This window comes from Struthio camelus, chromosome 24 (genome assembly GCF_040807025.1).
Source record: "Struthio camelus isolate bStrCam1 chromosome 24, bStrCam1.hap1, whole genome shotgun sequence".
NCBI classification, from domain to species: Eukaryota; Metazoa; Chordata; class Aves; order Struthioniformes; family Struthionidae; genus Struthio; species Struthio camelus.
Window position 1 is genome coordinate 5185507 of NC_090965.1, and position 25509 is coordinate 5211015.

General features: G+C 52.7%; 1 protein-coding gene across 10 annotated transcripts; it reads right to left on the reverse strand.

The window, feature by feature from the left end:
- Positions 1-183: 183 nt before the first annotated feature.
- Positions 184-25509, reverse strand: PPARD (peroxisome proliferator activated receptor delta). 10 transcript variants are annotated; one of them, XM_068918204.1, is made up of 9 exons: positions 25435-25509; positions 20455-20543; positions 12649-12736; positions 7261-7495; positions 6202-6353; positions 5248-5386; positions 4351-4553; positions 3551-4004; positions 184-3121 (listed from the first exon to the last, which is right to left on the reverse strand). In XM_068918204.1, the coding sequence occupies exons 4-9, from the start codon at positions 7394-7396 to the stop codon at positions 2874-2876; spliced, it is 1332 nt and encodes a 443-aa protein (XP_068774305.1). In that variant the 5' UTR covers positions 7397-7495; positions 12649-12736; positions 20455-20543; positions 25435-25509; the 3' UTR covers positions 184-2873. The 10 variants fall into 10 exon arrangements, with proteins under 10 accessions (XP_068774305.1, XP_068774307.1, XP_068774309.1 ...); XM_068918206.1 differs by having other exon boundaries at positions 12567-12736; XM_068918208.1 differs by lacking the exon at positions 12649-12736 and having other exon boundaries at positions 3551-4001.

The following is a 25509-nucleotide window of genomic DNA, read 5'->3' on the forward strand; positions in this document are numbered from 1 at the left end:
ATGAGCTCTTGCTTATGACTAGCTCGTTGCCTTTAGTCTTGATGGCAAACGCAGGGAGAGAAACCACATCGGCAACGAAGACCTGGGAGATCACAGCGCTCCTCATCCTCTCTGCTGGAAAACCACCCCAAGAGCAGCCCCGCGCCAAGAGAAATCCCACAAAGAAAAGCTGGGAGAGCGCTAAAAGGTTCTTAAATATTTAGTTCAGATTTATTTAAAGTCAAGTCAGTCTGTGGACGCTATTTATTTATATTATTAAAAACACTTGGAGGTTTGTACTTCTAGCAAAAATATACATTTCAGTTTGAGGACTGTTACACTGTCGGGAGCTGGGGGAAGAGCAAAAAGTTCCTCAGGCGACAAAAACCCGAGTCCTGCGGCCCCGGGGCGAGGGGCCCAGGGACAGTGCTGCGCAGGGGCCGCCGGGGGCTCGGGAAAGGACAAATCCATGACTCGGTCCAGCACGCACCCATCTCCGCTTCCTTCCACCAGAGGACTTCAAAGTGCTTTAGAAATGTTAATTTGTAGAGGGCCTCCCAACACCCCTGCGAGGTAGGGAAGGGGAAGGGGCTGTTCGGGGCAGAGGCACAGAGAGGCACGGGAGGAGCACAGTGCGGCGCTCGGATATGCCGCCCGCACCGCGCAGGCGAGCCCGGAGCCACGGCCCGGCGTCCCCGAGGTCCCGGCGCGGGGCCGGCAGCAGGGTGCTGCAGAGGCGCTCTGCCTGCGGGGCAGGTTTTGGGAATGCCGGGCGGGGGGAGCAGTCAGTCCTGTAAAACAGGAGGGGAAGCAGAGCACTCTTCCCCTTTGGGTTTTAAAGGAATTATTGCACCAGGGATAATCCATTACCCTGAGGAGGACGAAAAATAAAATCAAAATGACTAATTAAATCCCACGAGCCCCCTGGGGATTATCAGTATTTTAATAAGGCTGCTCGGGACACACAGGACCACAAGCAGTAGGTGGGTAAGTGCTGCCAGCCGGGGAGGGGACTCGGCCCGTTCCCGGGTCCGTCTTCCCTCCGAGAGCAAGGGCGACGCGGACCCCCGGCGCTGGGCTCCCCGTCCAGGTGCCTGCAGCACTGAGGGCCTTTCACTACTGCTGCTAAAGTGGCGAGGTAAAGTCCCAGCACTGCGCTGGGTTTAGGCAGACCCCGAAGCCTCGGCACCGCCGCGGCACGTGGGCGGTCGGAGCGGGGGCACGGCAAGTCCGGCCGCTTCCCCCCGCCGGGCTCTACTGGCCGGTTTATTGTGGCCGTCCCACCCCCTCTCTCCCTATTTATAAATCCTTGGCTTTCATACTACGTTTTACAGCTCTTTGCAACCAATGCTCGAATTAATCCTCACGTTGACACTTTAAGGGGGAGGGCAGGTGACAATCCAGCTCCCTTTTACAGATGGGGAAACTGAGGCAGGGCAGTTAACAGATGAGTCGAAGGCCATGCAGAAAGCTGAGAGCAAGACCAGGCTGGCCTGCAGCAATCCGGGGCTGCCGCTCTCCCCGACGCTACCGCTCACCTCTTGCGGGGCTGCTCTGCTGGCGCGCCAGCCCGGAAAGCGTGGGATTGCCAGAGCTAAATTCTCCTGCGGCACCCCCCGAGCCCGGGCTGCCACGTGCTCCGTGGCCCAGGGCTCAGCCCCAGCTGCTGCAGGGAGAGGTGACCGTGCCCTGGGGCAGCAGGTCCCCAGCCTGGGAGCAAGCGCTTCTGAGGGCCCAGCAAAAGCCTTTTCAACATCAAGGGCTCTGCCTAGGGCCAGCGTGAGCTGGCCACGGCTCTCCGAGGCAAAGAGCAGCCCCTTCATGCTGCTGTTGCTGGAAGGCTTTTGCTTGCTCTGGCAGTACCAGGCAGGGCAGCACCAGCCCATCGCCCCACGCTGCCAGGGAGCCTCTTCTGACCACGCCGCTGACTGTGCTGCCAAACCCCAGGAGCCCTGGCTTGGGAAGGGAAAACTGCAGTTGCAAGAAAAACTGCAGCCTCTGACATCTAATCCCCCACCCTTGCCCTGCCCCAGGCCCCGCACAGACCTCAGGCCTTTGGGCAGCTCACATCTGCTCAGAACGGCCTGGGGCAGATACTGGAAGCAAACAGATTTTGGCTTCTGCCAAACCCTTTCCCTCCCATCCCGCCCTCTGTTACGCTGGGGAGGTGCCAAGGGCAGACTCCCTCTGAAACGGGCGCACCAGGACCAAGGGCCACGCAGTGCGTGCTTGCGCACCGACGAGGGCTCCCGCACGTCGCTCGTGGAAGGCAGAGATCACACGATTCTTACTGGAGACACGAATATGCTGTACAGCGAGGGGGGACTGCAGCTGAAGGTCTCTTCTCCTAGAACAGCTGTACCCGTCTTCAAATACTTTCCCTTTTCTTTGCAAAAGAGAGAAATTTCCTTTCATTACACTGTCCTAGACTTCAAGGCTCAGGACTAAGTCTTCGGAGTGCAATACAAAAAGAAAATAAAGACACGCCCTAAGTGCTGTTGCTGGCCCTGCCGGATAACTGCACCTCACTCTGGTCTCCTAAAAACTGGAGCATCCCCCTGTCATTCCCAAGCTGCTGCAGGATCCCCACCATCCTTGGCATGTAAACCAGCTGGCTGCTCCAGGGGCAATGAAGAGCAGGGCTACAGTAACGGAAATAGTAGCTTATGATTTGCCTTTGTAAATTTGTTAGTGTGTGTTAAAGGAAGCCTGGGCCTACCAGGTGGTGGCTGCAAAATCTCATGGCGTCTTGCCCTCTGTACCGTACGTCAGCAACACGTAGAAAAAAGTTTCCAGTAGAAGAAACGGAAGACATGGGGAAGGGTTTTCTTTGTTTTTGTACAAAGAGTCTTGCTGGGAATCCATGGCTTCTCTCTCTCATAAATAACAGGTCCTTAGTACATGTCCTTGTAGATCTCCTGCAGAAGTGGATGTAGAGATGTCTCCGTCTCTGTCTTCTTGATCTTCTGCACCAGCTGGGCGTGCTCTGTCACCAGTTGCCGCAGGTCGGCCATCTTCTGCAGCAGCTTGGGGAAGAGGTACTGAGCGTCCGGGTGGTTGGTCTGCAGGTGAAACTCCAGCGCTCGGAGGATGTTGTCTTGTATCTCCTCCACCTGCTTCACGTTCATCAGGCCAGGGCGGTCTGTGGGATGGGAGAGGCAAGGTAGCCGTGGTGTTTTGGCGTAGCCCTCTGAAGCACGTGCTGCTCCCGGGGAAACAGAGACGGGGACTGTAACCCACCCACCATCACTGCAAGCTGGTCAACTGGATAAGGGGGGAAAAGTTTGTCCTTGGACAACACATCCCACAGCAGTATATAAGGAAGGGGATGCCAACTCTATGCTCCTCATTCTTGGTCCAAGCCTGCTAGGTGTCACCACCACAGTGAAGCTTTGGTTTCAAACTGTTCAGACCTTCTCTCATCCCCCTAAGATACTCCTGGCCTCATCTTGGACAGTAAATTGCCTGCTGAACCACAGGGTCAGCTGCAGACCAGCCACCCCAGCCCCAAACCTCTCTAAGTGAGGAAGGACTTTTCCTGACACTCACACAGCTGAGAGCACCCACTCACCTCCGCACAGGATAATGGCAGCCACAAACAGAGACAGGTCACTATCATCCAGCTCCAGAGCATTGAACTTCACAGCAAACTCAAATTTGGGCTCCATGATCTCATTGAAAGGCTTGCGCAGGCTACGCAGGAACTCACGGGTCACGAACCCATTCCCGTTGGCCACCAACAGGCCATCCTTGTTCATGATAGAGGCCAGCATTGCAAAGATGGCCTCATGCACCCCGTACTTGAGCAGAGTCACTTGGTCATTCAAGTAGAGGCCTACAAAGCTGGGGATGCTCTTGGCGAACTCGGTGAGCTCCCGCACAGTCTCCACCGAGGTGCACTGGCAGCGGTAGAAGACGTGGACCCCAATCTCCTTGTAGGGGGGAATCCCGTTCACTAGCTGTTTCCAGACCAGCCCCTTTTCTGCCTGCCACAAGGTGTCTATGTCATGGATCACAAAAGGCTGCTTGAAAGAGAAACGAGCTGTTAGAAACCAGCCACGGGAACTCGAGTTACCAGCTCTACCAAGGACACACGCGTTTGTCTCACCGCCCCTCTTGTACCTTTGCCGTCCTCTCCCCACTGGGGCTGACAATACCCAAGCAATCTACGCCCACATACAACAGCAGAAGTCAGCAGGGCGATGTGAATTTTCCCAGCAAGGGGCAGGACTTGTACAGCCCTTCTGGCTGCAGCTGGCAACTGGTGCATGTGAAGTAGTTACAGCAGGACAGAAACACTGAGCATCTCCAAGAAAATAGCCCCCCGCGTTGGTCGCGGCCAGCCCTGCCTGCCCCAGGTAGGGAACTTACTGGGGTGCTGCTGGCCTTCCCGGTCAAGATACCCCTCGCCTTCTTTTTGGTCATGTTGAAGTTTTTCAGGTAGGCGTTGTAGATGTGCTTGGAGAAAGCTTTCAGGTCAGCCACCTGCGGGTTCTGGCAGCTGATCTCACTCGCCGTCAGCCCTGCCACCAGCTTCCTCTTCTCTGCCTCTGGCATGCGGCCAAAGCGGATCGCTGCGAGGCATCAAAACCAGTCAGTCAGGGAGACCTGGAAGGACCCCAGGAGACACCTCCAGGGAGGCAGAGGTCTGCTCTGCCACCACAGACATAGGTCTGTTGGTGAACACCTGCAACTACGCTACACAGTGCCTCTCCAGGGCTGCAATTGCTCCACCTTTACAGACCAGCCATTATTGCTACCCTTGCCAACACAGCCTCACACTAAAGCTCTCATCACCACTCATTTGGGTTCTCTCACAAGCCCTGCTTCTCAGATAAACATATTGGCTAGGCCAGGAACAAGATGGTTACGCCTAAAGTTAAAAAACTGCAGGACAGAAGAGCAATCTATGTGTCTAGTTCCTGCTGGGTCTACCCATAAGGGGAAGCCATGGGCCTAGAGCCAGCCTGCAAGGCGGGAACCAGTGGCAATAAAACACTCAGCTTCATAGCCAGTGAATGAGACACGTCCTTGCAAGAGAACGGGCCCACTCTGGTATGGAAGAAAGAGTTGAAGAGTCAAAGGTCCAAAGCACCGAGTTTGAAAGAACATGATTCCTCAGCAAGAGCAGAGATAAGGGATAAAGCAAGCTGCATACAGCATCCTCCATCTGAATCCTTCAGAGCAAGTGCTGCTCTGCTCTAGGCTGACATGGTAGATGGCCCACTGGCATATGGCACTTAGCTGGCCGGATCTGTGGACACTCACCATTATGTGACATGCCCAGTGAGAGGCATTTCTGGAAGCGGCAATACTGGCATTTGTTCCGGTTCTTCTTCTGAATCTTGCAGCTCCGCTCACACTTCTCATACTCCAGCTTCATGCGGATTGTCCGGCGGAAGAAACCCTGCAGGAAGGCGGCACAGAGCCGGACACGAGGCAGGGAGACAAGGGAACAGCAGTGTTAGCACTTGTGGTTCAAGACCTCACTGACTTATTACCCGCGGGAGCCTCGTGGAGGTTTAGTTGGGTGGGGAGGAAGGAGAGATGGTGGGGCAGGGCCCTCTCATCCTCTGCTCAGTATCTTGTCACAAGTAGAGCCTCTATCACAAGGAGAGCTCATGCAGTGGGAGAAGGGGGCTGCAGAGGAGGAATTGGGGCCCCTGGGTCCAGCGCTGGAGAACTGCGTGTGTGATACTGCACATATCCAGCAGGGAGGGATGGAGGAACAAGCTCCAGGCACCAGGTCTGCCCCAGCCTGCAGGAATGTCTGGCAGGACTGGGGCCGGCTAACACAGCCCTGCTGGCATCTGCTGTGGGGAAAAGAATTTCAGAGACACATCCAAGTGGCAGGCAGCTATCCCAGGGGGATAAACACACAGCTCACTGCTGATCTGCAGCACAGAATGACCAGAAAGCATCTTTAAAAGCAAAGCCAGGATCCTCATGGGCATAGAAGGATTTGCCTTACAAAGTAAAGCACAACGGTGTAAGATTCTGGCTACAAGCATCTCAGCTTCCTCCTCCAGGACAGTATTTGTGTGCCTGTCTGTATTTTGCACGCTCTCAGGTCAGGTTGCAAATGTTTTTTTTTTTTTACAGCCACTTAACTCTGCATCCCTGCTTTGCTGTAGACCTACTTGCCCGAAAAGGAGTTGTGTCCCCTGGAGTTTAACCTCTGCTTTGCATTGCTGAACCAAATGCTTCCCAGGGCAAGCCTACCTTGCAGCCCTCGCAGGCATGCACACCGTAGTGAAACCCCGAGGCTTTGTCTCCGCAGACCCTGCACTCCACATTCAGCGTTCCTGAGGCCGCCTCCTCGCAGCCCATCTGCAGTTGGTCCGACAGGGAGGGAGAGGAGCTCTGCGAAAGGTCTGCAAACATGAAAAGAGACATGTCCTTTTGGGTAGCAGCCACACGCACAGAGTTGCATCTGACTCCTCCAACAGTAGGGCTGACAAGGAACTTCCAGCACCGTCCCAGTCTGTCACTGGTGTTTCATTTGGACAGTTAACTCCTGAGATTAGGCGCTGGCTACAGGCTGATGCCATGCACAGAGCCAAGAGTGCTCCCAGCAGCTAAGAGACTGCACATCAATGTCGATTTCTTCCTTTTGGTGTTTTGGCAGTGAAATCCAATCAGCAAATTTTATGATCCCCAGTTGGCAGGCCTCTGGCACAGAGCTGCCGAGCTGGAATGCCCAGGGCTCTGGAGGAGGCTCTTCAGCAGCAACAAAACTTCCTCTCTCAGCCCCTACAATCAGACTTAACGAAGCTGGCCAGGGAAACGTTCTCAGGCACCCTGGGAATCCTTCCCCCTCTGACACACACGATCAGGGACATAACATCACCCGCCTGTCCTTTCCAGTTCTATCTCCCAACCCTTCACCAATGGCTGTGCAGTGAGTCACCTTCTCACTGCAGAGGAAGAAATAAGCCTCCCCATAACTTGGCTCTTCATGAATTATTTCACAGAAGGGAAGAGATTAAAACAAGCTATACTCCATTCACATGCAGATCCTCTGTCTTTTGCAGCTGAACACGCTGCCCAGAGGACATGGCTGCAGCCAGCACCTGATGCTCCCAGGGAAGATGAGCTCCTGCAGTGGTTCCTTCATAGCTGGAAGTTAGCTATGGCAGGAGGAGGGATTTGCTCCTGCCTACTGGTGTCTGCACTCAGGCAGTGGCTACCACTGCAGCCGGTCCCTCTTGGTGAAGCTGCCCCGTCACCCGCCGCACACCCTGGCAGACCCATGGGGCCCAGCTGGGCCTTGCCACTCACCTGTGTAGCTGCTTGAAGGCAGCGAGCTGTCTGGTCCTCCACTTGGGTCTGAGGCTCCACTTGCCACCATCACTGCCTCTTCCTCTTCCTCCTCCTCTTCCCTGACCTCAGGTACTTCCTCCTGTAGTTGTTCCATAATTGATCACCCCTCAGTGCCAAGACTGCAATCCCTCTCATAGCTCTGGCATCATCCGCGTCTATCCAAGATGGACCCTACCAGGCTGTTCCTGCTAGCCTGCGGGAAAGAGAGAAGACACACGGGGTCAGCTCTGAATGCCCCACGGAAATACTCTGGCCGCAGCAGCGAGGAGGGCAGAGCAGTGCCTAACCATTCTAGCCCTGCTCTTTTTTTCCTCCTTATTCAGGGAGAAAGATCACTTCACTCTCTGGTATAAACTCTCTGCAGGACTTGATTTGCAGTAAGCAAAACCTCTCCGGGATCATGTTTAAACCCCAGCATAGAGCCCAGACTACAGACCAGCCCAGAGAGCTGTGGGAGCAGGTTCCCCGCTTGCAGGAACCGTGCCCCCCACAGCAGAAGCACTGCCCTGAGCAACGCCCCCGCGCTGGTAACGATAAAGTCCCGGGAAGTCACGACAGTACCCCAGGCTGGGCGTTTGGCAGAGCCAACGCGCTGCTGTTTCCAAACTTCGCAGGCTGCACGTGGGGAAGGCTTTGGCTGAAGGCGAACGCAGGACCATCGTCACTCCAGGCACCCCAGTGTCTCCCCAAGGCCTCTGGCGCACGAGGGAGAGCTGGCACCACCAGCACTGCGTTAGAAGCAGGGAAGCCGCATCCCAAACCTTGCCCAAGGCCAGGCGAAGAGTCAGCAACGGGACAGGGAGCCCGGCACCCGAAACACGAGGAGCTGCGTTCAACCGCTTAACTTCACGCATCCGCCTCTGACGCAGAGGCTGCGTTTACCCGCTATGGTCAGCAAAAAGGGACTGACTGCCAAAGCATGACTGGTGCAGTGCCCCAGGAAAGATTAGGGCACCAACAGCTTCACCCTCCATCCCCACCTACCCAAGGCCGAGCTCGGACTCACGGATGACGGCAGGAGGAGAGCGAGGGCTCAGGGGCTCCAAGCCTGCGGCGAGGAGGTGCCGGGAGAGCCAGACTCAGCGCAGCAGCGCACGGTGGCTGAAAGCCCCAGGCCCTCGCGCAAACTAGCTGCGAGACCCATCACTTCCTGCCAGCCCCCGTGCTCCTCGGCGTTCATGCTCCTTCCAGTTAACAGCGCTCCCAGTTGCAGCGTCTGTGTTTATTTTTATTCATCATGTTGTAACTGGCCCCGGTTCCTCTGCCAAAAGCCACTCAGTGAAACATGTTCCTGTTGCTCTGCACAGCTGCCGGGCCAGGCTGAGCCACGGGGTCCAGCAGCGTGATCGCGACAGGCTGTACAATCCAGCTAGTGTCTTAATCCCGCGTTTCCTGTGGGAGGACCAGCAACTGCCCCGTCCTCCCCGCTCACGCTTCCTCTCCTTGTTTGTATTAGTCCATCCTAAACAGCCCACAGAAAGTGCAAGCACTGATGACGCATCGCCTACACCGCGACCAGCGCAGACCCCGCAGCGGGGCTCTGCGAGGAGACGATCGGAGCGACGGCTCGAGCACGACCACTCCGCAAGGGCACGCTTTCTGCAGGCAGGGGAGCAGCCTCCCCAGCACCTCGGGCAGGCGCTCGCCTGGCCACTGACACCTTCCACTGCTGGGGAAGGGTTGGGACGGCTCAAAAAGGATCTCGTCCCATTGCTCGATCCCATCACCAGCTGCTGAGGACAAAACCTACACATTGCTGGCATAGAATCATGTTCTGCTGCTCATGCCCAAGCCCACGTTAGGGTACGGGGCTTGCTGCAATTTCCGGGAGGCTTTTGCTGGGGCCGGCAGTGACCCGCGACTCCCTGGTCCCGTTTCCCCTCCCTCGGCAGAACCCCAGCCCCAGCATTTTGGACTTGAGCCGCAGTCAGCTCCTTCAGCTTGCTGGAGAGCCCTCGGCGCAGAGCAAGGTCAGAGTTCCCGGCAAGATCAAGCAAGCAGCGGACGATACCAAGGCAACGCACAAAACTAGCAAATAGGAGGTTGAACGTAAACACACCAGAACCTGGGTTTCCTGGGGGCAACAGCACTTTGCTTTTCCCCTCTGCGCTGGAAAGTTAGATTTGCGAAAAAGACCATACGCAGATCTATTTCAAGCAGTTGGGAAAAGTACGTTCCAGGCAACTCAAAAGCATAATTGCCCTGTTTTCCTTTACAGCAGGAGCAGGCAGAGCGGCGTGCGTGCCGAAACAAGTGCAGAGCGCTCCCTTTTAGTGCCTCCTCAAGAGCACTGAGGGACCATTCAAGGGCTGTGTTATCCTTGGCCTCCTCTCACACATCCCGCTCGGTGGGACATGGCACACACGCAGGAAAACCTATTCATTAGAGATGGAGCGTAATGAGCTGAATCTTTTTAAAGGCTACATATAAATGAATGCACAAACACCAGGAAAACACTTTTGCCTAGAACAGCACTTAACAGGGGAAGTTTGTGGCAGGAGAAATCAGTCTATGGTGGAAAATACATCCAGCATCACCTTATTCAGCTTCTTATTAGCTCTCCTTTGTCTCTGGCATCCATCAGAAAAGGTAAGCATAGGCCACTTATTTTAAACCCAGTGCAGATGTAGCCCTCTGTGAAGCCTCCTCAGCTTCACGGTGCGTTGCCGTTGGAATAACACCAGCACATTCCTCCAGCTGCGCTTCTGGCATGCCGCCCCCCGTAAGCCAGGGCATCTCGCAGGGCTGGGGCTGGCGGAGGCACAGCATTGCCTGCAAGCCAGAGAGAGCACCAGCCTGGCCGCGTCCTGCACGCAGGCCACTCGGGCTTAGGCCTATGCAGCACCAGCCAAATTCCTGCGCGAGGGTGAGAAATGAGTTTTAGCACCACATAAGGCGCTGGTTCAGCCTTCCCGAGCACCGTGCTTTGCTTACGCAGGGAGCGACGACGCGGGGACAGCCTGGGTGACCTCCTGGGCCCTCCTGGCTTTGCTCTCTGCTGTTCCAGCCACAGCAATCGGGCTGCACACGCGCACGGGCACAGTTGGGAGCCTCAGACCATCAAACTGCCTCTGTGGTCTACTCAGTGCCGTGTATTTCTGGGGATGGCAGCTAGAGTCTGTGACATGCAGCTCGTGCCCTGAAAGCCATCAAACCAACCCAAACCTCTGCTCAGTTTGTCTAGAGGTGAACATGCAGCCCAAGAGGGAGAGGGGGAAAGCAGAGGGCTAAACGCAGCCAGACAGCGACGCTGGAGCTGAGGCTCCGGCTAAGGTTCCCCATGGGAAGGCAGGCCTCCGCCGAAGAACAGGGATTCAGATCCCACCCTTCGAGAAGGGCTGGAGAGCCAGAGAGATAAAAGCTTTTACCAGAAAGCTCCGAATTTATTGTTTTAATATCATCTTGCAGGCCAAGAGTACGGGGGCCTGGTCAGAGGGGAGCTCAGAGATCTGTTTGCACACCTGCCTTTTCTTTAGCCCTCTCCCCTGTTTTCCAAACAACAGAGATGGAGGGAGGGGGGGGGAAATGAAAAGGGATTAATTTCACAAGGGAGCCCGCACCCCCTGCATTCGGCAGATGAAAGGCCAGGCAGCAGGGATGAAAGGCAGAGCACAGGCCGTGCCCGTGCACCCCGGTGCGGAGCGAGCCGGCTCGGCAGGGCCCTGCACTGCCGAAGGAGAGGCGCAGACCCTCCACCCTCCCCTCCAGGGCTCGGGGCACTGGCGTGGCAGTAAAAACGCGCCGCGTGCGGAGATTTCAGGGCCTTACTTTCGGCAAGGTTTTCAGCCAGAGTATTAAGTTCAGCATAAAGAACATGCCAGCGCTGACTTGATTAAAACGGGCGAAAACAGCTCATTTGATTTCTTTTAGCCTTGGATTCTTCTGGCACGCGCAGAAGGGAAGTGCACGGAGAGAGCAAACACCTGCGCCAGCCTTCAGGACGCTTTACTGGGTCCCAGGCACCAGGGAGATCCCCTCCTAGCAGCCTGATCCCTCCAGAAGGGCAGAGGCGAGCGTCTGGGGACAGAAACTGTTTGCACAGGATTACACAGAAACAGTGACGAGTACCAAAAGGGGACATGCCACCTCTCTGCTCCAGCCCAGCCGCCCCATGGCGTGCACCCCCTCCTCCTTTCCCTTGCGAGCCGGGCGCCCGGGGAAGCTGGAGCACCCCACAGGTTTCTGTCCCCTCTGGGAACAAGGGGGCATCTGTCCTACCAACAGCTCTGCTTGGCACCCCAGCCCCAGGCAAGGTTTTCCCAGCAGACAGTGCTGGCCGCACAGACGGCTGAGGATGTCCTTCTCGCCTCTGGGATCTTCCCAACCGCTCGGTGCCTCTGTGTTGAGCTCCTGAGCGGGCAGGGCAAGAGGAGGAATAACTAGGTCTCCTCCCCTTGCCAAAGCAGCCACCCGCTGTCGCACGGTGCGTGAGGGCTTCAAGCTGCCGGGAGAAGGACACATTCCTGCCCGGCGCACCCACCCCCTTTTTCCACTCAGCAGCTGTCACAGCGCAGCGATGGCAAGAGAGGATGGAAACAAGGACAGGAGGCCATGAATTCCTGCTTAAGCTTCTCCAGAGAAATCAGGCAAACCTATTTCCCTTCCTCTTCCTGCAGGATGGGAACAAGCCCAAGGGCAAGCATCTCGTGACTTGCTCTGCCCTTGCCTCAATCCCTGTTCAGATGAACTTCTGCAACCCTGGATGAGACACCACGCTCCCTCCTGCCTGTAACTGTCGGAGGGTCCCTTTGTTAGCTGGGGGGTGAGCGAGGCAGGGGTTTGGGCAGAAGCCTGCTGGCCACAGCACCTTGCCTTTAGCTCCCACGCTGCAAACAGCACGGGCAATAGGTTTCTCTTTGCTAAAGCCAGGAGCGGGCAACTACGCCAGGCTGAAGCAGGCGGTGCTGTCGGCTGAGCGGGAAAGGGGGCAGGGACGTGGCACAACAGGGGGAAAAAAAAGAGGAAAAAAAAAAAAGAGAGAGATACGCATGAAGGAGGAGAAAACAGCCATTAGTGGAACACACACACAGCACCCAGCATGCCGGGGCTTGTGACAAAATTAAAGAGAGACAAATCTTCAGCCCCAAGGTGAAGCATGGACCCGCTGAAACGAATGGCAATACTTCCCTGGAGCTGAACAAGATCCATGCCTCCATCCCAGCATTTAATAACCTGCAGCTCACACACTGTGGCCTAAAACTCTCCCCCGCTGATTAGCATTTAAACCTTGAAGCTAAGTTCAGAGACAGCAGAAGCTGACAAACCAGTGAGGAAGTGCCCACTTCCCTGTGGTCCAAGCGTAGGAGGGGAGGCACGATGATGTGACGGGGAAGCCGGGTTTCTCACCAGAATTAAAATACTGCATGCTGAGCAAAGTGTCACAAGAAGGGATGTGCATTTCAACACAGACATCAGGGCGCTGGCAGCCAGACAGCTATAAAATAAGAGCAAGGAAGTACTCATAATTAGAAGAAGCTCATCTTTAAAACAGGTGTAGTTTCACTAGTGGTGAGCTCAGGCAAGCAGTAATCTCAGTATGCTCACCGGAGTGGAGAGATGACTCCCCCATCTCCCCCGAGGAGCGCATACATTTGTTTCTAATATATTTGTACAGATGGGAGTTGGAGGCAGCTCCCAGCCAAGTCTCCATCATACTTTGGAGGGTCACAACACAAGATTCCTCCCTGGAAGATGGAGATTTCCAAGCAAAGCAAACTGCCAAAAAAGGCCCAAACCTCCTAAGGGACGCAACTTGCCAAGCTGCTCCACTCAAAGCTCTGGTTCCTTCAGTTACTGCACCAGGAATCGTGAAAGGAAAACAATTTACCATGGGAGCACTTCTGAATAACTTTTGTCCGGATGAATAATAATGCATTAGCCAAATTCAGGATCAACAGAAGTGAATCCTTTTGGAAGGGGTGAGAGGAGAACTCAACCCTCTGCACATCAGTGCTTTCTGGCATGCAGCACATACTGAATCCACACAAAAACTGAACTGAATCAATTAAAAAAAATTAATCACAACTTTTTAGCCATTATTTGCAGAAGCCCCTTGGGTTGTGTCACTGTTTCCAGTATCTGTTGATAAAGTACCTGTCTCTATTCCTCCTCCTAAACATCAGCTACTACCAATAAAAGCCAAGGAAGAGCTAAGCAGATGCTGCAATACAGGAAAGGTAACTAAGTGCAAAAAACAGGACAGGCAAACACTGAAAACATGTCCATTTTTGTTTTTGAAAGAGCAGCATGCCTCCTCATTAGCTAATGAGATCTCAGCAGCACTTACTTCCCATGTGCTTCCTCCCGCACTCAGAAGTCTTGGCTGTGAGGCAGGCTTCACGCAGCAATAAACTGCAAGCGGCCACTAGAGCTAGCAAGGAAGAGCATTCCCAGTGTGTGGCCCTGGCCAGCACTGACACTCAGGGCCAGATTTTTCCCTTAAAGGATCTGTTCAGACGTTGCACGGTGAGCCCCAACACGCCAGCCCATGTCTGGGGGCTTTGTCACCCAAATTCCCCCACCCTGTAAAAGCTGATTCATTTAAAAACAAGTGAACAGACACCTGAAAGGCTGCAGTTATCTTGTCCATACATCAAGTCCGGCCACAGTAGAAGTTTAGCCTGTTTGCAGGTCCTTATTTCCAAGAGTAGCATAGCGACAAGTTAAACTCTACTTGGCAGCAAAGAAGGAGAAGCCGAGGTCCCTCCAGAGCCCAGATGCAGCTCGGACATTGCATATGCTCCTTGGCATCCCCAAACAGAGACAGTGCTTGCTTGCTGTAAACTAAACACACGAATCACTCCAGAGCAAGCCCACACGCTACTGCGTGCCTCCTCCAGGAAGAGCCAGAGCATCACCTGCCACAGCGCTCACGGGTGACTAAGTCCACAAAGGCATCGCTCAGCCACGAGTGCACTCAGGTCCCTTGACCTTCCCTCCAACACTGCTCTGTGACACGCTTATATCTGCTTTTCACAAAGGACGAGCCAAGCTGACTAAGTAGGGTGCCACCTAAGCTGCTATTATCATGTTGCTAGCAATTACTCAGAAACATGTGACAGAGGTACAGGAGATTCCCTTGCTTGCCCTGAGAAGTCAGGCTTGCCAAAAATGAATCACACATCTACCATACGTTTAACTCGCCCGCTTCCTGGACGCTGAGGAAAAAAAAGTTAAAAAGTTACAAAACCTCACTGGATTCTTCTCTTTTTGCACCACAATTGATGCTGTCCCAAAAAACAGGTCACCATGTTGGAACTTGCTGCTTGTCCCCCTTGCTGGGTTTATCTGGAGAGCAAGAGGTATTGCAGAAACAGCAGCAAATCAGACTTCGGGCAATCAACTCTCAGACCCACAAATGTCATGCAATTGAAGTCTCTGCTGGGTTGTCCATCTCCCGCAATCCATGCTTCAGGACCTGAAGACATCCTTTGCTCCAGAGGTTCCAAGCAAGCATTTGAGGTGCTGCAAAATCTCGAGTTGGCACACACACTAAGAGAAGGTTAACACTTCAACACGAATTGTCCCTACACATCTTCCCCGCTTTCTGGCAAAGGGACTCTGTACCCTCTTTAGCCCCTAATGAGCTGGGCTCTGCAGCTCCCTCTTAGAAAAGGGGTAACAGTAGGGCATGCAGTGAAGAGCTGAGCAGCCGTAAGTTATCTGAAGTCCTGCTTCATGACCTTCAGCAAATCCTGTCAACTCCCATGCCTCCATTTCCTCCTTTGTCCAAAAATAAATAAATAAATAAAAAATTAGGTTTTACACTGCTTCCTTCCTGATCCTTTCCTCGCTGCATGAGCTAACAGAGATAGCATGTTTTGGAAATGCAGAGGAACGCATTAGTGCCCAACGTCATTGTTTACTCCCATGTCATGGATTTTGACACCTGTTCAGTCATGCTCTGCAAAGCTTGCCTCTCCGGCCCCCGGGGCCAGCATGCCACTCTGCTCGTGACAGTCTTGCCCCTCTGTACATTCCTGTACGCAGTGTTTCCAGGATTACTTTCAGCAAACAAGCCGGCCAGTCTCCTCCTGGAAATTGCTGACCGATATTTGTATTTTGCTGTCAACTCGGGGCAGCTCCTAGCATACAGGGGCAGGAGGAGGGTGTGTGTTTCTGACTCACTGGAACGAGGACCACAGCCAAGAAACAAGCAGGTACCAGAAAGGTGACACCACCAGGGCGTCTTAGCATTGGAAACTGACCAGAAGTGGTGCCATTTGAGAAGATCATTAATTCCAGCAACGAGAAAGGACCATCCCCACATCAGGCCAGGGCATGGCACGGGCTGCCTGACCAGTCTCATGATCTTAGGCAATATATTCCTCTCCTGCCCGCCCAGTCCTCAGGGGTGCCTGCAGGCTCTTCCAGTGACAGAGCAGGCAGGCAGAGCACTGTGTTGCTTCCAGCAAGGCAGACAACCTCCACACAACATCTGCTCCCTGGCTTGCCAGCTTTGCTTGTTCCACACCGCATACAGACCAACCACTTCTGGCAGCAAGTCAAAAAGGCAATCTGCTGTCTTCTCACTTCCTCCTAAGCTCTGGAGATAACGGGAGGGCCTGGGCTAGCTCTTCTAGGCTGGCTGCTGTGAAGCTGCAACAGGGCTTTGGGAACAGCACTTCAAACTTAGCGCACAACCTTCACAACGCTGCTGGGGGAGAGACACGAAGCAGCTCGCACGAGGGCTGCAGAGATTATTAGCTTCAACAGGGGACTTTGTCCATGGGCTTCTGTCCCGCTTTTGTCCCCCCATACGTACCCAATGCCCCAGCACAGCGTTTTGTACTTGTGCTGCACATATCTGCAGGGCTGTACAGGCCTCAGCTGCTGCTCCACAAGTTCTAATTTTCACTTTCTTGCTTCTTCTCTGGAAACGCCAGAGAAGCCTTCTGGGAACCATTACCCTTTCTTTTACAATCCTGAAGGAAGGGGAGGCTGGCAGCTCGGAGGACTCAGTAACCTGCCATAAATGGATGCTTTCTAAAACTCCTGAAGTCCTGCTGCGCATTATTCCAAGGTGCTTGTTTGCTTACAGACTCCTTGTCCTCACAGACCTGAGCAAGCCATGTGGAAGGATCTGGTTTCAGGAACATCAGTAATTATAGAACAGGGCTGACCGAGGGAGGAGCTCGCGGGAACAGCAACAACATTACCAGAGGCAGACAGCAGGCGTGAGGTGTTCAGGCTCAAAGCACCATTTAAATGGAAAACCAGGAAAGTGGCAAGTGGAACAAGCTGAGAGGATAGCTGTCACCAAAACGCAAGAGTTAGAGCACTTTATTTGCGGGAGGACTGGGTGGCAGCGAGTAACACTGCCTTTCTGCATCACTGCTCATGCCAGAATATGCCTTAGTTCTTCCTGAAGCCTCAGCATCGCTGGGACATCAGTGAGCATCGCTCCTCCTTCAGATGGGGCCATCAGATCCACAGGGAAGTGATGGAGGAAGGTAGAAGTTGGAAACGGAACCCAGGAGCCCTGACTGTTCCAAAACAGCAGAATAAAAACAAGTTTCCTATGAGCGGCGTTTGCAGCTCTATCAGCAGTAAGCCAACGCATCCATAGCTAGCTCTAAATCGTAAACACGTGCATGCAGCCTGCTGCCTGGGATCAAACGCCCAGCAGGCCAGTAAGACTTCTTGCTAGGCCGCCAGTCCTCCAAGATCCCAGAAACTACCCACAAAAAATAGTAGCAAGCCTCCTCCTCTTCGCAGCATCTGGGATTTTAGATCCCATGTGCTAACCAGACATAAGTCTACCAGCTTGTAAGTTTTCCTGTGCTTTCTCTTGGACTTTCCGGAAGAGTGCTACTAGCTTCGTAGATCCTTGCAAAATATCCTGGGCACTAGCCATTCACCTCTGATCCCAGGACACAGCTGACACTGATTGATTATGCCCAGGCACAAGTTCAGATGATTCAGCAGGGCCTGGGAACGTACACACTGAAACTGTTAGAACAAATCACTGTGTTCACTTCATCTCCATTTCAACCACAGAGCAGAAAAAAGCAAATCCAAGCTTGAGTGCATCTGTCTCCTTATAGAAAACTCCTGAGAGAGTTAAAATAACTTTATTATACAAACTAGTTCAATACGCTCTCAGGGAACTGGAGGAGAATGATATTTCCTCACTATTTTTGGCTACATTCATACAGTAAAAGCCGACTGGAAGAGTAGAGTTTCCCCACGTTTTCAACAGCGATACAAACAGCGAGTCTGTCAGCGTGATCCTGCCAAGACACCTCTCTGCCAATTAGAAGATCTCAGCATACACTCCTGACCATTTGGATTTCCGCCTCAGCCTCTGGCAACCAAAACACTCGAGCAAAGCATTAGCAGCTTTCACAATACTCTTGTCTTTGGTCTACAGAAAGAGAAGCAGAGGTACAAAGATGTTGATAACACTACCGCTTTCTTTTACAGCGAGCTAGTGGGGGATCAGCAGACCCCCCCCCCCCAAACTCCAACCTCAAGCCCATGCTCACTGTCAGCTTCCAAAGAGCCCAGTGTCCGTAAGTCACACAACACCTACCCACATGGACAAGGGAACCCACACACTCGCTGCACAGGAGTGCCTGACTGTGAGCCCTCATGTGGTTAACAGCTCTCAAGGTCCAATAGCTTTAGTGAAATCCATACAATCAACTTAAAAGTGGAAAGTGGGTCTGGGCATTTTCAGAAATACTCCAGATTTGCATTAAGATGAAATTGAGACTTGCATTTAAAAAAAAAAGTTTCTAAAAAGGCAGGCAGAATAAGGATTTGAACTTAGGCTTCCAGCACCGAGGTGACTGCACTGACCACTGCTTATTTTGAATGTGCCTCACCTGTCCCCTCTTGGGCCTCACAAATTTTTCCTAATGAGAACTTCATTAACAGTAGTTGGTTTCAGAATAAAGTTTGTCTTAACAGACTACCAAACAATGCTTCCCTGTCAGTTCAAGTAGGAAGGCGCATCTGCCCTTTTAAACCACCCGGACCATTTCCCTGTCTCCATCCCACATCTATATCACAGTGTTCAACTTGCACGTTCTAGTTTTTGCTATTTACGGTTCCAGTTCCCAGATCAGGGCAAACCAGGCAATGCAGCATCAGGACAATGTTTTTTGCTAGCACAGACATTATCTGGCTGATGCTATCCACGAGCCTCAGAAAGATGTGCTCCAGCTTGACCCAGCACCACGAGAAACATGATTTCTGGCCTGTGCTTTAATCCTCCCACCTCCTCGCGGTCAGGATTCCTCTCCAAACCGCAGCCTCCGCAAAACCCACACCTTCGAGCAGGACCTACGCACGGGGATCCCTGGGACACCAACAGCACATGCTGCCTCTAGTGCCCGTGCTGCAGGAAGCACCCCAATACACATGTGCACTTTGGAGCCCTTTAGAAAGCCAGTTTGAAAGACCTGACCCAAATGACCTCAGGCTGTTCAAAAACTCTTGGCTAGGTCTTAAAGGACAGAGGGTTTTCCAGATACTATGATTGCCGTTGGGAAGTTTAGAGCATTTCGAAAAGTCATCTTGAAACTGTGGCATATCTTGAGACAGTTCTGCTCTGTACCCCTCTTGCAATTGAGCAGGGCTCCACTGAATGGCATCTCAAAATAAATGATTTTAGGAGGAGGCATTTTGCAATCCCCTTGACCAAAAGGCTTCATATTAGCACCATTCTACACTGAACCCTGCTTTGGCAAAGTAAGGTAAGCGTGTTTCATGGTATAGAATAAAAAAAGTTAGTTCTTCTACAGAAAAATCCTGTTTATACTCACTATGAAAATCACTTCTGCTTGCTCTGACTTCCTCAGAGTCTGAGAGATTACTGCAACAATAACCAACAGCACATGTTTGAATGGTGACACTTTTCTTTAGAAAAGCAGGTTGCTCTGCAGTACTTATGGGGAACCAGCTGCACAGCTTGACAAATCTGCGGCTAAAAAGCAGGGGAGCCAGTACAAATCACAAACTGAACCAACTCCTCCAGAACTTCCTAGTAGGAACATGCCAGGCCAGGGCTTCTGACAGCAAACGATCTCTCAGCACTGTAACATCATCTCACCGAACTGAAACTGTTTGCATGTTCCCACTGCGTGAAGGAACCCCAGAATCGCTTGTCGTGCTAGTCCCTCCGTCTCTAAGAATGTTTGCAGATTCCAGTTCATAATTCAAGAGCCACAGATGATACATTCCCCAAAACACAAGACGTGCTGTACAAGAACACCAATTTGTCAACAGCCAATACACTAGAGAGAAGGAGACCACTTAACATCAGTAAGCAATTCTGCACAACAATGCTTTTCTGATCCACAAAGCCTTATGTGGCTCATTACAAAACCCTTTCTGCACACTGCACAGATCCTTGGAAGTTCATGTTTCAAATGCCAGAACAGAGACAGCAGAACAGTTGTACAATCTTTAGGAGACTCGCATTTTATACAGAAAGTCACATCTCTGTCCAGCCAAACACCTTAGATGCATGTTCTGGCTACAGTAAATTAACCCCCTACACACAGCGACAGCACTGTTGCAGGCTGCATGAAGCATTTGGTTGCAATATGACTACACTGCAGTTAAAGAGTGAAGAATTTCAAGCATCACCTCAAAGGCTTATGGTAGGACAACAGTCCTCCGAGCACATATTTACCATGTCCTCAAAAACCCTGTTTCAGCTCTGCAATAACCCGGTCAGCTTTTGTCCGTGTTAGGCAGTTACATAATAATAGATTATATAGATATCGCTGTCAGATTGTGTGTCCAGATTGTTAGACAATTATTTACCTAAGTACGGTTCATTATCTCAACCACCCTCCCCCTGTCTAGAAGAGGCAATTTCAGTTGTAAAATCACAGTGAAATAATCCAAAATTAATTTGCTATACTTCAAAAGGTAACAATCTGCTTAGGGAAACAGGACTAGACCGTGATACTTAGAGGACACTCCTAAGCAGCACTGTAAAGATTATATTCAGAAAGTGAACAAAAACAAGGGATAGAATTTAATTTAAGAAATTTAAGAAAGTCTAAGTGTGTGGACACAAGTAAAACTTGCTAAAAGCAAGCTGCACTTCACATGCTCTCCCTTATCCCAAGTGTTTAAAAAATAAGTAGGGTAAGTGTTTTGGTAGATCGCATGCACGTGAAAGGAAAGGGTTACCTCTCTGGAGCAGCTGTCCCCGTCTGCCTGTTGGTAAAAGCCACCGTTTAGTTACCATGTCAGCATGGAGAGCTGAAAACCGAAGTAATCTGCAAGAGAACACAACATGAATTTCCACTGCTATGCTGAAGGCCAGATATTTATGCTGCTGAAGAACTGGGACGGATCCAGCTGCAGCTCTGAAATTTAAACACACACTCCCTCTACAGCATGCTGAAACCATATGCTGGGGTAACTCCCCTTGTATCGCAGAAAGGCAGGCAGACGTAGTCTGCATGCGATCACAACCGTGTTCTGGAGGCTTTCACAGCTTTTACAGATTGTGAGTCAGAGCTACCTCCAGATGTCCCAGAGGAGATGTCTGCGCCCCCTGATCAGCCTCTGGTCTCTGGGAAATCCTCATTAGAGCATCATCTTTATTTTGTATTATCAGCATTTAGAGGTTGACTACACTGGACTTTTACGACAAAGCGTCGCGTTGGTGCTAAAGCATGGATCTCATTGAAAAGGTCTATTATAGCCATAAAGTCATTTGGTTACTTTACATACTTCCATCTTTAAGAGGCTGCAAGAAGGTTACTGCAACTTTAATCAACTTCCCTCTTGGGTGGTTGAAACTTAAGGATTCGACGGAGAATTCACTCCTGTTGATTTCCCTGATAACTTTGCAAATAGCATTGTACTAATTTCCAAGCACAGGAGAGCAGTAAGAGAACAGTGCAGGAGGGGGGGAAAAAAGAAAAAAAAAACACACAACAACAACAACCACCACCACCCTGCTTATGAGACTTTGAACTAGAGGACTTAGAGAAAATATGTTCTATTTTTAGACACAGTTATGCAGACTAACTGGACTAACATATTAAACAAAGATGTTGCGAACATGATGCTACTTGAACCCACATACCCTCCCTGACATTGCACAGGCTTAGCTGCTCCTCCCACATCAATGCAAAAGCCCTGTTTCGTATTGCTACATCTTTCCACCTGAGACTACGTGCAGGGCAGCCGAGCGCTTGCAAACAAATGCAGCATCACCAGCCTCTGACCAAGAACAGGGCAGCTCAGCGAGGCAAGCTTGCAATTTCAGGGCAGAGGCCGAATCCCATCTAGTGTGGCATTACCTCCTGCACCTCCTCAGTCTGACGTTACACCGTGAGCTACGGCTGCTCAGAGCAGCATGACAAGAAGAGAAAGCAAATCCCCTGCTCCAGAAGCCGAGGCCTTGACTCCTTGTGTTCCTGCACTGCCTACTAGCACGAGTGCAGATGGCATTTCCCAGGTGGTCGAGCAATCCCAGGTACATCCAGGGGAGGGCATGAGCATGAAATCCACTGACATAATTAAAGCCCCTTGCAGTGGAGTATCTTCCTCTTTACAGTCCGTAATATACAATGGCGGCGGTGGCAACAACAACAACAAACCACCACAGTTGCCCTTGAAGGAAACAATTACCCTCATTGTACAGGTAGGGAAGCTGAGATGCAAGCAACTCTGCACACAGGTAAATCTGCATGAAGGTCACCAAGCGAGCAGAGGAGCATGGGTCCAACGCCCAGCCCTCTGCTTTAGCGACAGCCATAAAACCACACACAGCAATTCACTTACAAGGCAGAATGTTATAGCTACAGCAGGTTTCTCATCTCCCCTCCCAAAACAGAAAGTAGTTGTTCTAAATGCCCAAGACAAAGTTTTCTGTTAACCTTCCTGACAGGAAGCAATAATAAACTCATTACATCTCCACCGGCACATCAGGAGCAGGCTTTCTTCTCCACCAGCAATAAAACCCATCCCAGGTTCGGTAACAAAGCGTAATGTTGACATTGTCAATGAGCGCATGAATCACACATAAAGAGCGCACAAATCACACGCTGTGCTTGCTCTCATCACACACTCCAGGATCTCAGAATTAAAACTACATTACTGGCTCACCTTGTCCTGCTCACAGCTCAGTGCCAGGACTTGTCCCATCACCATCATGCACAGGGCAGAACTCGCACCAGTGCAGCAGGGCACGGAAGGAACCTGCCAGCACACCCCTCTTGAAAGCGCCCTAGCTTATTCTAAGTTGACGCATAATAAGTCACAGAGAAAACTCAATTCAGCACAGCCAGGAGTACATTCATATCAGAAGCGAAAGGGGAATCCACACAGGAGCAAGGGATTTTGTAAGAAACTCTCTCCAGAGGAGGGCAAAGTGGCTCAGGAACTAGAAACGGGACATGGACTGTTTCATACCAGGGTCACTGGTTCAAAATTCAAATATGACCCGCAGTCACTGCCATCTGACAGCAGTCCAAATGCCTGGGGAAAAGGGTGAGGCTGGCATACAGCAGCCCAGCCTCTCCTGGAGCAGAGGCGCGGAGGGAGGTCACTGCTGTGACCGGCCTCTCTTGGAGCAAGGTGCTCAGATCTGCAGGGGCGACCACAGCTGCATCCTCTTTCTGTACTTGGGTCCCTCTGGATTAGGCACCACGCACACTGCCAGGACCCTGCAGCTGGTCAGAAGTCCGCTCGCCACTGCCCATCCACAGAAAACACCCGGCCCCTTTCACAGGGGCTCTCCCGACACACATGGGCCCAGCAGACCGATTCCTTCCCATGAGCGCTATGCTCACTAGCATGCACAAGGCCTCCCAGGACAGCTGTTCGAAAGGAAAGATTGCCAAAGCTGACTCGAGCAGATAAGTCATGCGGGGAGGCTGCTTGAGGCAATGCAGGTTCTAGATACAATACAATCAATGATAGACAGACGCTTTAGGAAAAGCATAGATGGGGTTTGTTATGCGGGGTTAGTATTCTCTCCTGCTCCACTGACAAGCTGCATCTTCAGCTGCTTGGCTTCTCTGTGCCTTGATTTTCCATCCATAAACCAGAGACACTAAAACATACCTAGCTCATAAGCACGTTTTGAGCCTTACATCACCGGTTTCTGTGAATAGGTTTGAGTCCATCTGATCACAAGCAAATAGAGCAGTTAAACATCATCTGAGTGCGGGGTGGTCCACATAAACTCTTGGAAGTACGGCAAGGACAAGAGCCCTTCTGACCACACGAAAAGGGAAGGTGAAAGCTCACCTAGGGGGAAACAGTTCAACATAAGGACGCGGTCCTTGTAGGTGACAATAATAAAGCTTGGAGCTAGCCAACAAGGAAGGAAAAAATGCAACAGGTTGGTAGAATCAAGTGAAGGAGGGAAACAGGAGGGGAAAGAAGACAAAGAATTTTATTTAAATATCCTGCCACCTACTTCTGTGTGCTCCTTTACCTTTCACCCAGGATTTTACAAGTACTTCACAAATTTATTAAGAGTTACAGCCAACCCAGCTAGCAAACCAGCTACCACCTTCTTGCATTCAGCTATGAGCATTTGCAGCGCGCTAGCCATCGCTTCCAGCCCAAAACACTTGGGTGGTGCTGAGGCACAGAGCTTGCAGAAGTTCACCTCAGAGAAGCACATCTCACAAGGGAGCAATGTGATCTCTGCAAAGAGCTCCCAAGCGCTTTAGAGTCACTGTATAATAAAGGTAGCACTACCCTCACTTTACAGCTGTAAAAGGCGAGGCAGAAAAAGTAAACACCTTTCACCTGAGACTTCAGGGAAAGCAGCAGCAGCTTTCCCTTGACATATGGCATCATTATAGGTCTCCCAGCCTAATTGCAAACCCACGTTGCTGATCCAGAACCAGGCATCCCACATCTCCCACCTACAGCCCCCAGTCTCTCTTTGCCTCCACGGCCACAAGTTCCCCTTCCAAACTCCCTTTTCCAGTCACTGCAAAGCCAACCTGTCCTCTGTGGGGTGAGGCACCGTGGGCAGAGGACACCTGCAGCAAAGCCTAGCCCTGGACAAGGGCTCCTAGCAATGCTGGAGTTCCCACGGGGCTCTCAGATCCTTCCTCGCCAGGAACCCTTCACCCCACACACCACTAAAGGACCATCCTAAGCCTCCTGCTTCTCCTCCTTCCAGCCTCAGACTGTGACAGCGCCCCTCACCAGTATCTTAAAATCCCAGGCCAGTTCCTCCTCTGCCTCCCATGGCCCTCCTGTGCCCCCCAACCCCCTGCATCCCCTGTTTGGGCCATGTCCCCATCCTCAGTCTTCCTCAGTTTCCCTAACGAGTTCCTGTACCCTAACCCCATCATCTTCCAGCCTTAGATGCCCTGCCCTCCCAGCCCCCTCCAAACCCCTGTCTTCTCTGCCCTCAGACCCACGTCAGCAGAGCTCTCCGCCCCATACACCCCACATCCTCAGAAAGCTCCCACGAACCATACGCCCCACCTCCTCCAACCTACGCCCTCACAGAGCCCCAGGCCTCACCCTCCACCCCCTGCTCCCCATTACCCCCACAAACCCTCATCCCCGTCCCCCATCCCACACCACAGCCCCCTACTGCTGTCTCCTTCTGCCCCATGCCCCTGCTTTGTACCTTCTTCCCCCCATGCACTCACAGTGCCCCCACATCTCAGCCTCACGCCCCCCATCCCATTCCACCCCCAAAACCCCCACACCACACCTCCACCCCCAGACTCCCCAAGATCCTGTCCCAGACCCCTGTGTCCCTGACCCCCCTCACAGTCATCCCCTCAGCCCCCACCCCCGTGTCCCTGACACCCCCCACATCCATCCCCTCAGCCCCCACCCCCGTGTCCCTGACACCCCCCCACATCCATCCCCTCAGCCCCCACCCCCGTGTCCCTACACCCCTCCCTCAGCCCCCACCCCCGTGTCCCTGACCCCCCCACACCCCTCCCCTCAGCCCCCACCCCTGTGTCCCTGCCCCCCCCACACCCCTCCCCTCAGCCCCCTCCCCTGTGCCCCTGCCCCCCTCGCCTCCACCCCCCCACCCCCACCCCACACTCCTGGGCCCTCTCTACCCCCCCCCCCGCTTACCCCAGGATCCCACACCCCTCACACCCCCGCCCCACACTCGCGCCCCCCGCCCCACAGCCCCGGGCCCCCCCGGTGCCTCGCTCTCACCTCCCGCGGCGGCCCCGGCCCCGGCCCCGCTTCCCCCCGCCGCCGCCGGCGCACCGCTGCCCCCCACCCCCGCAC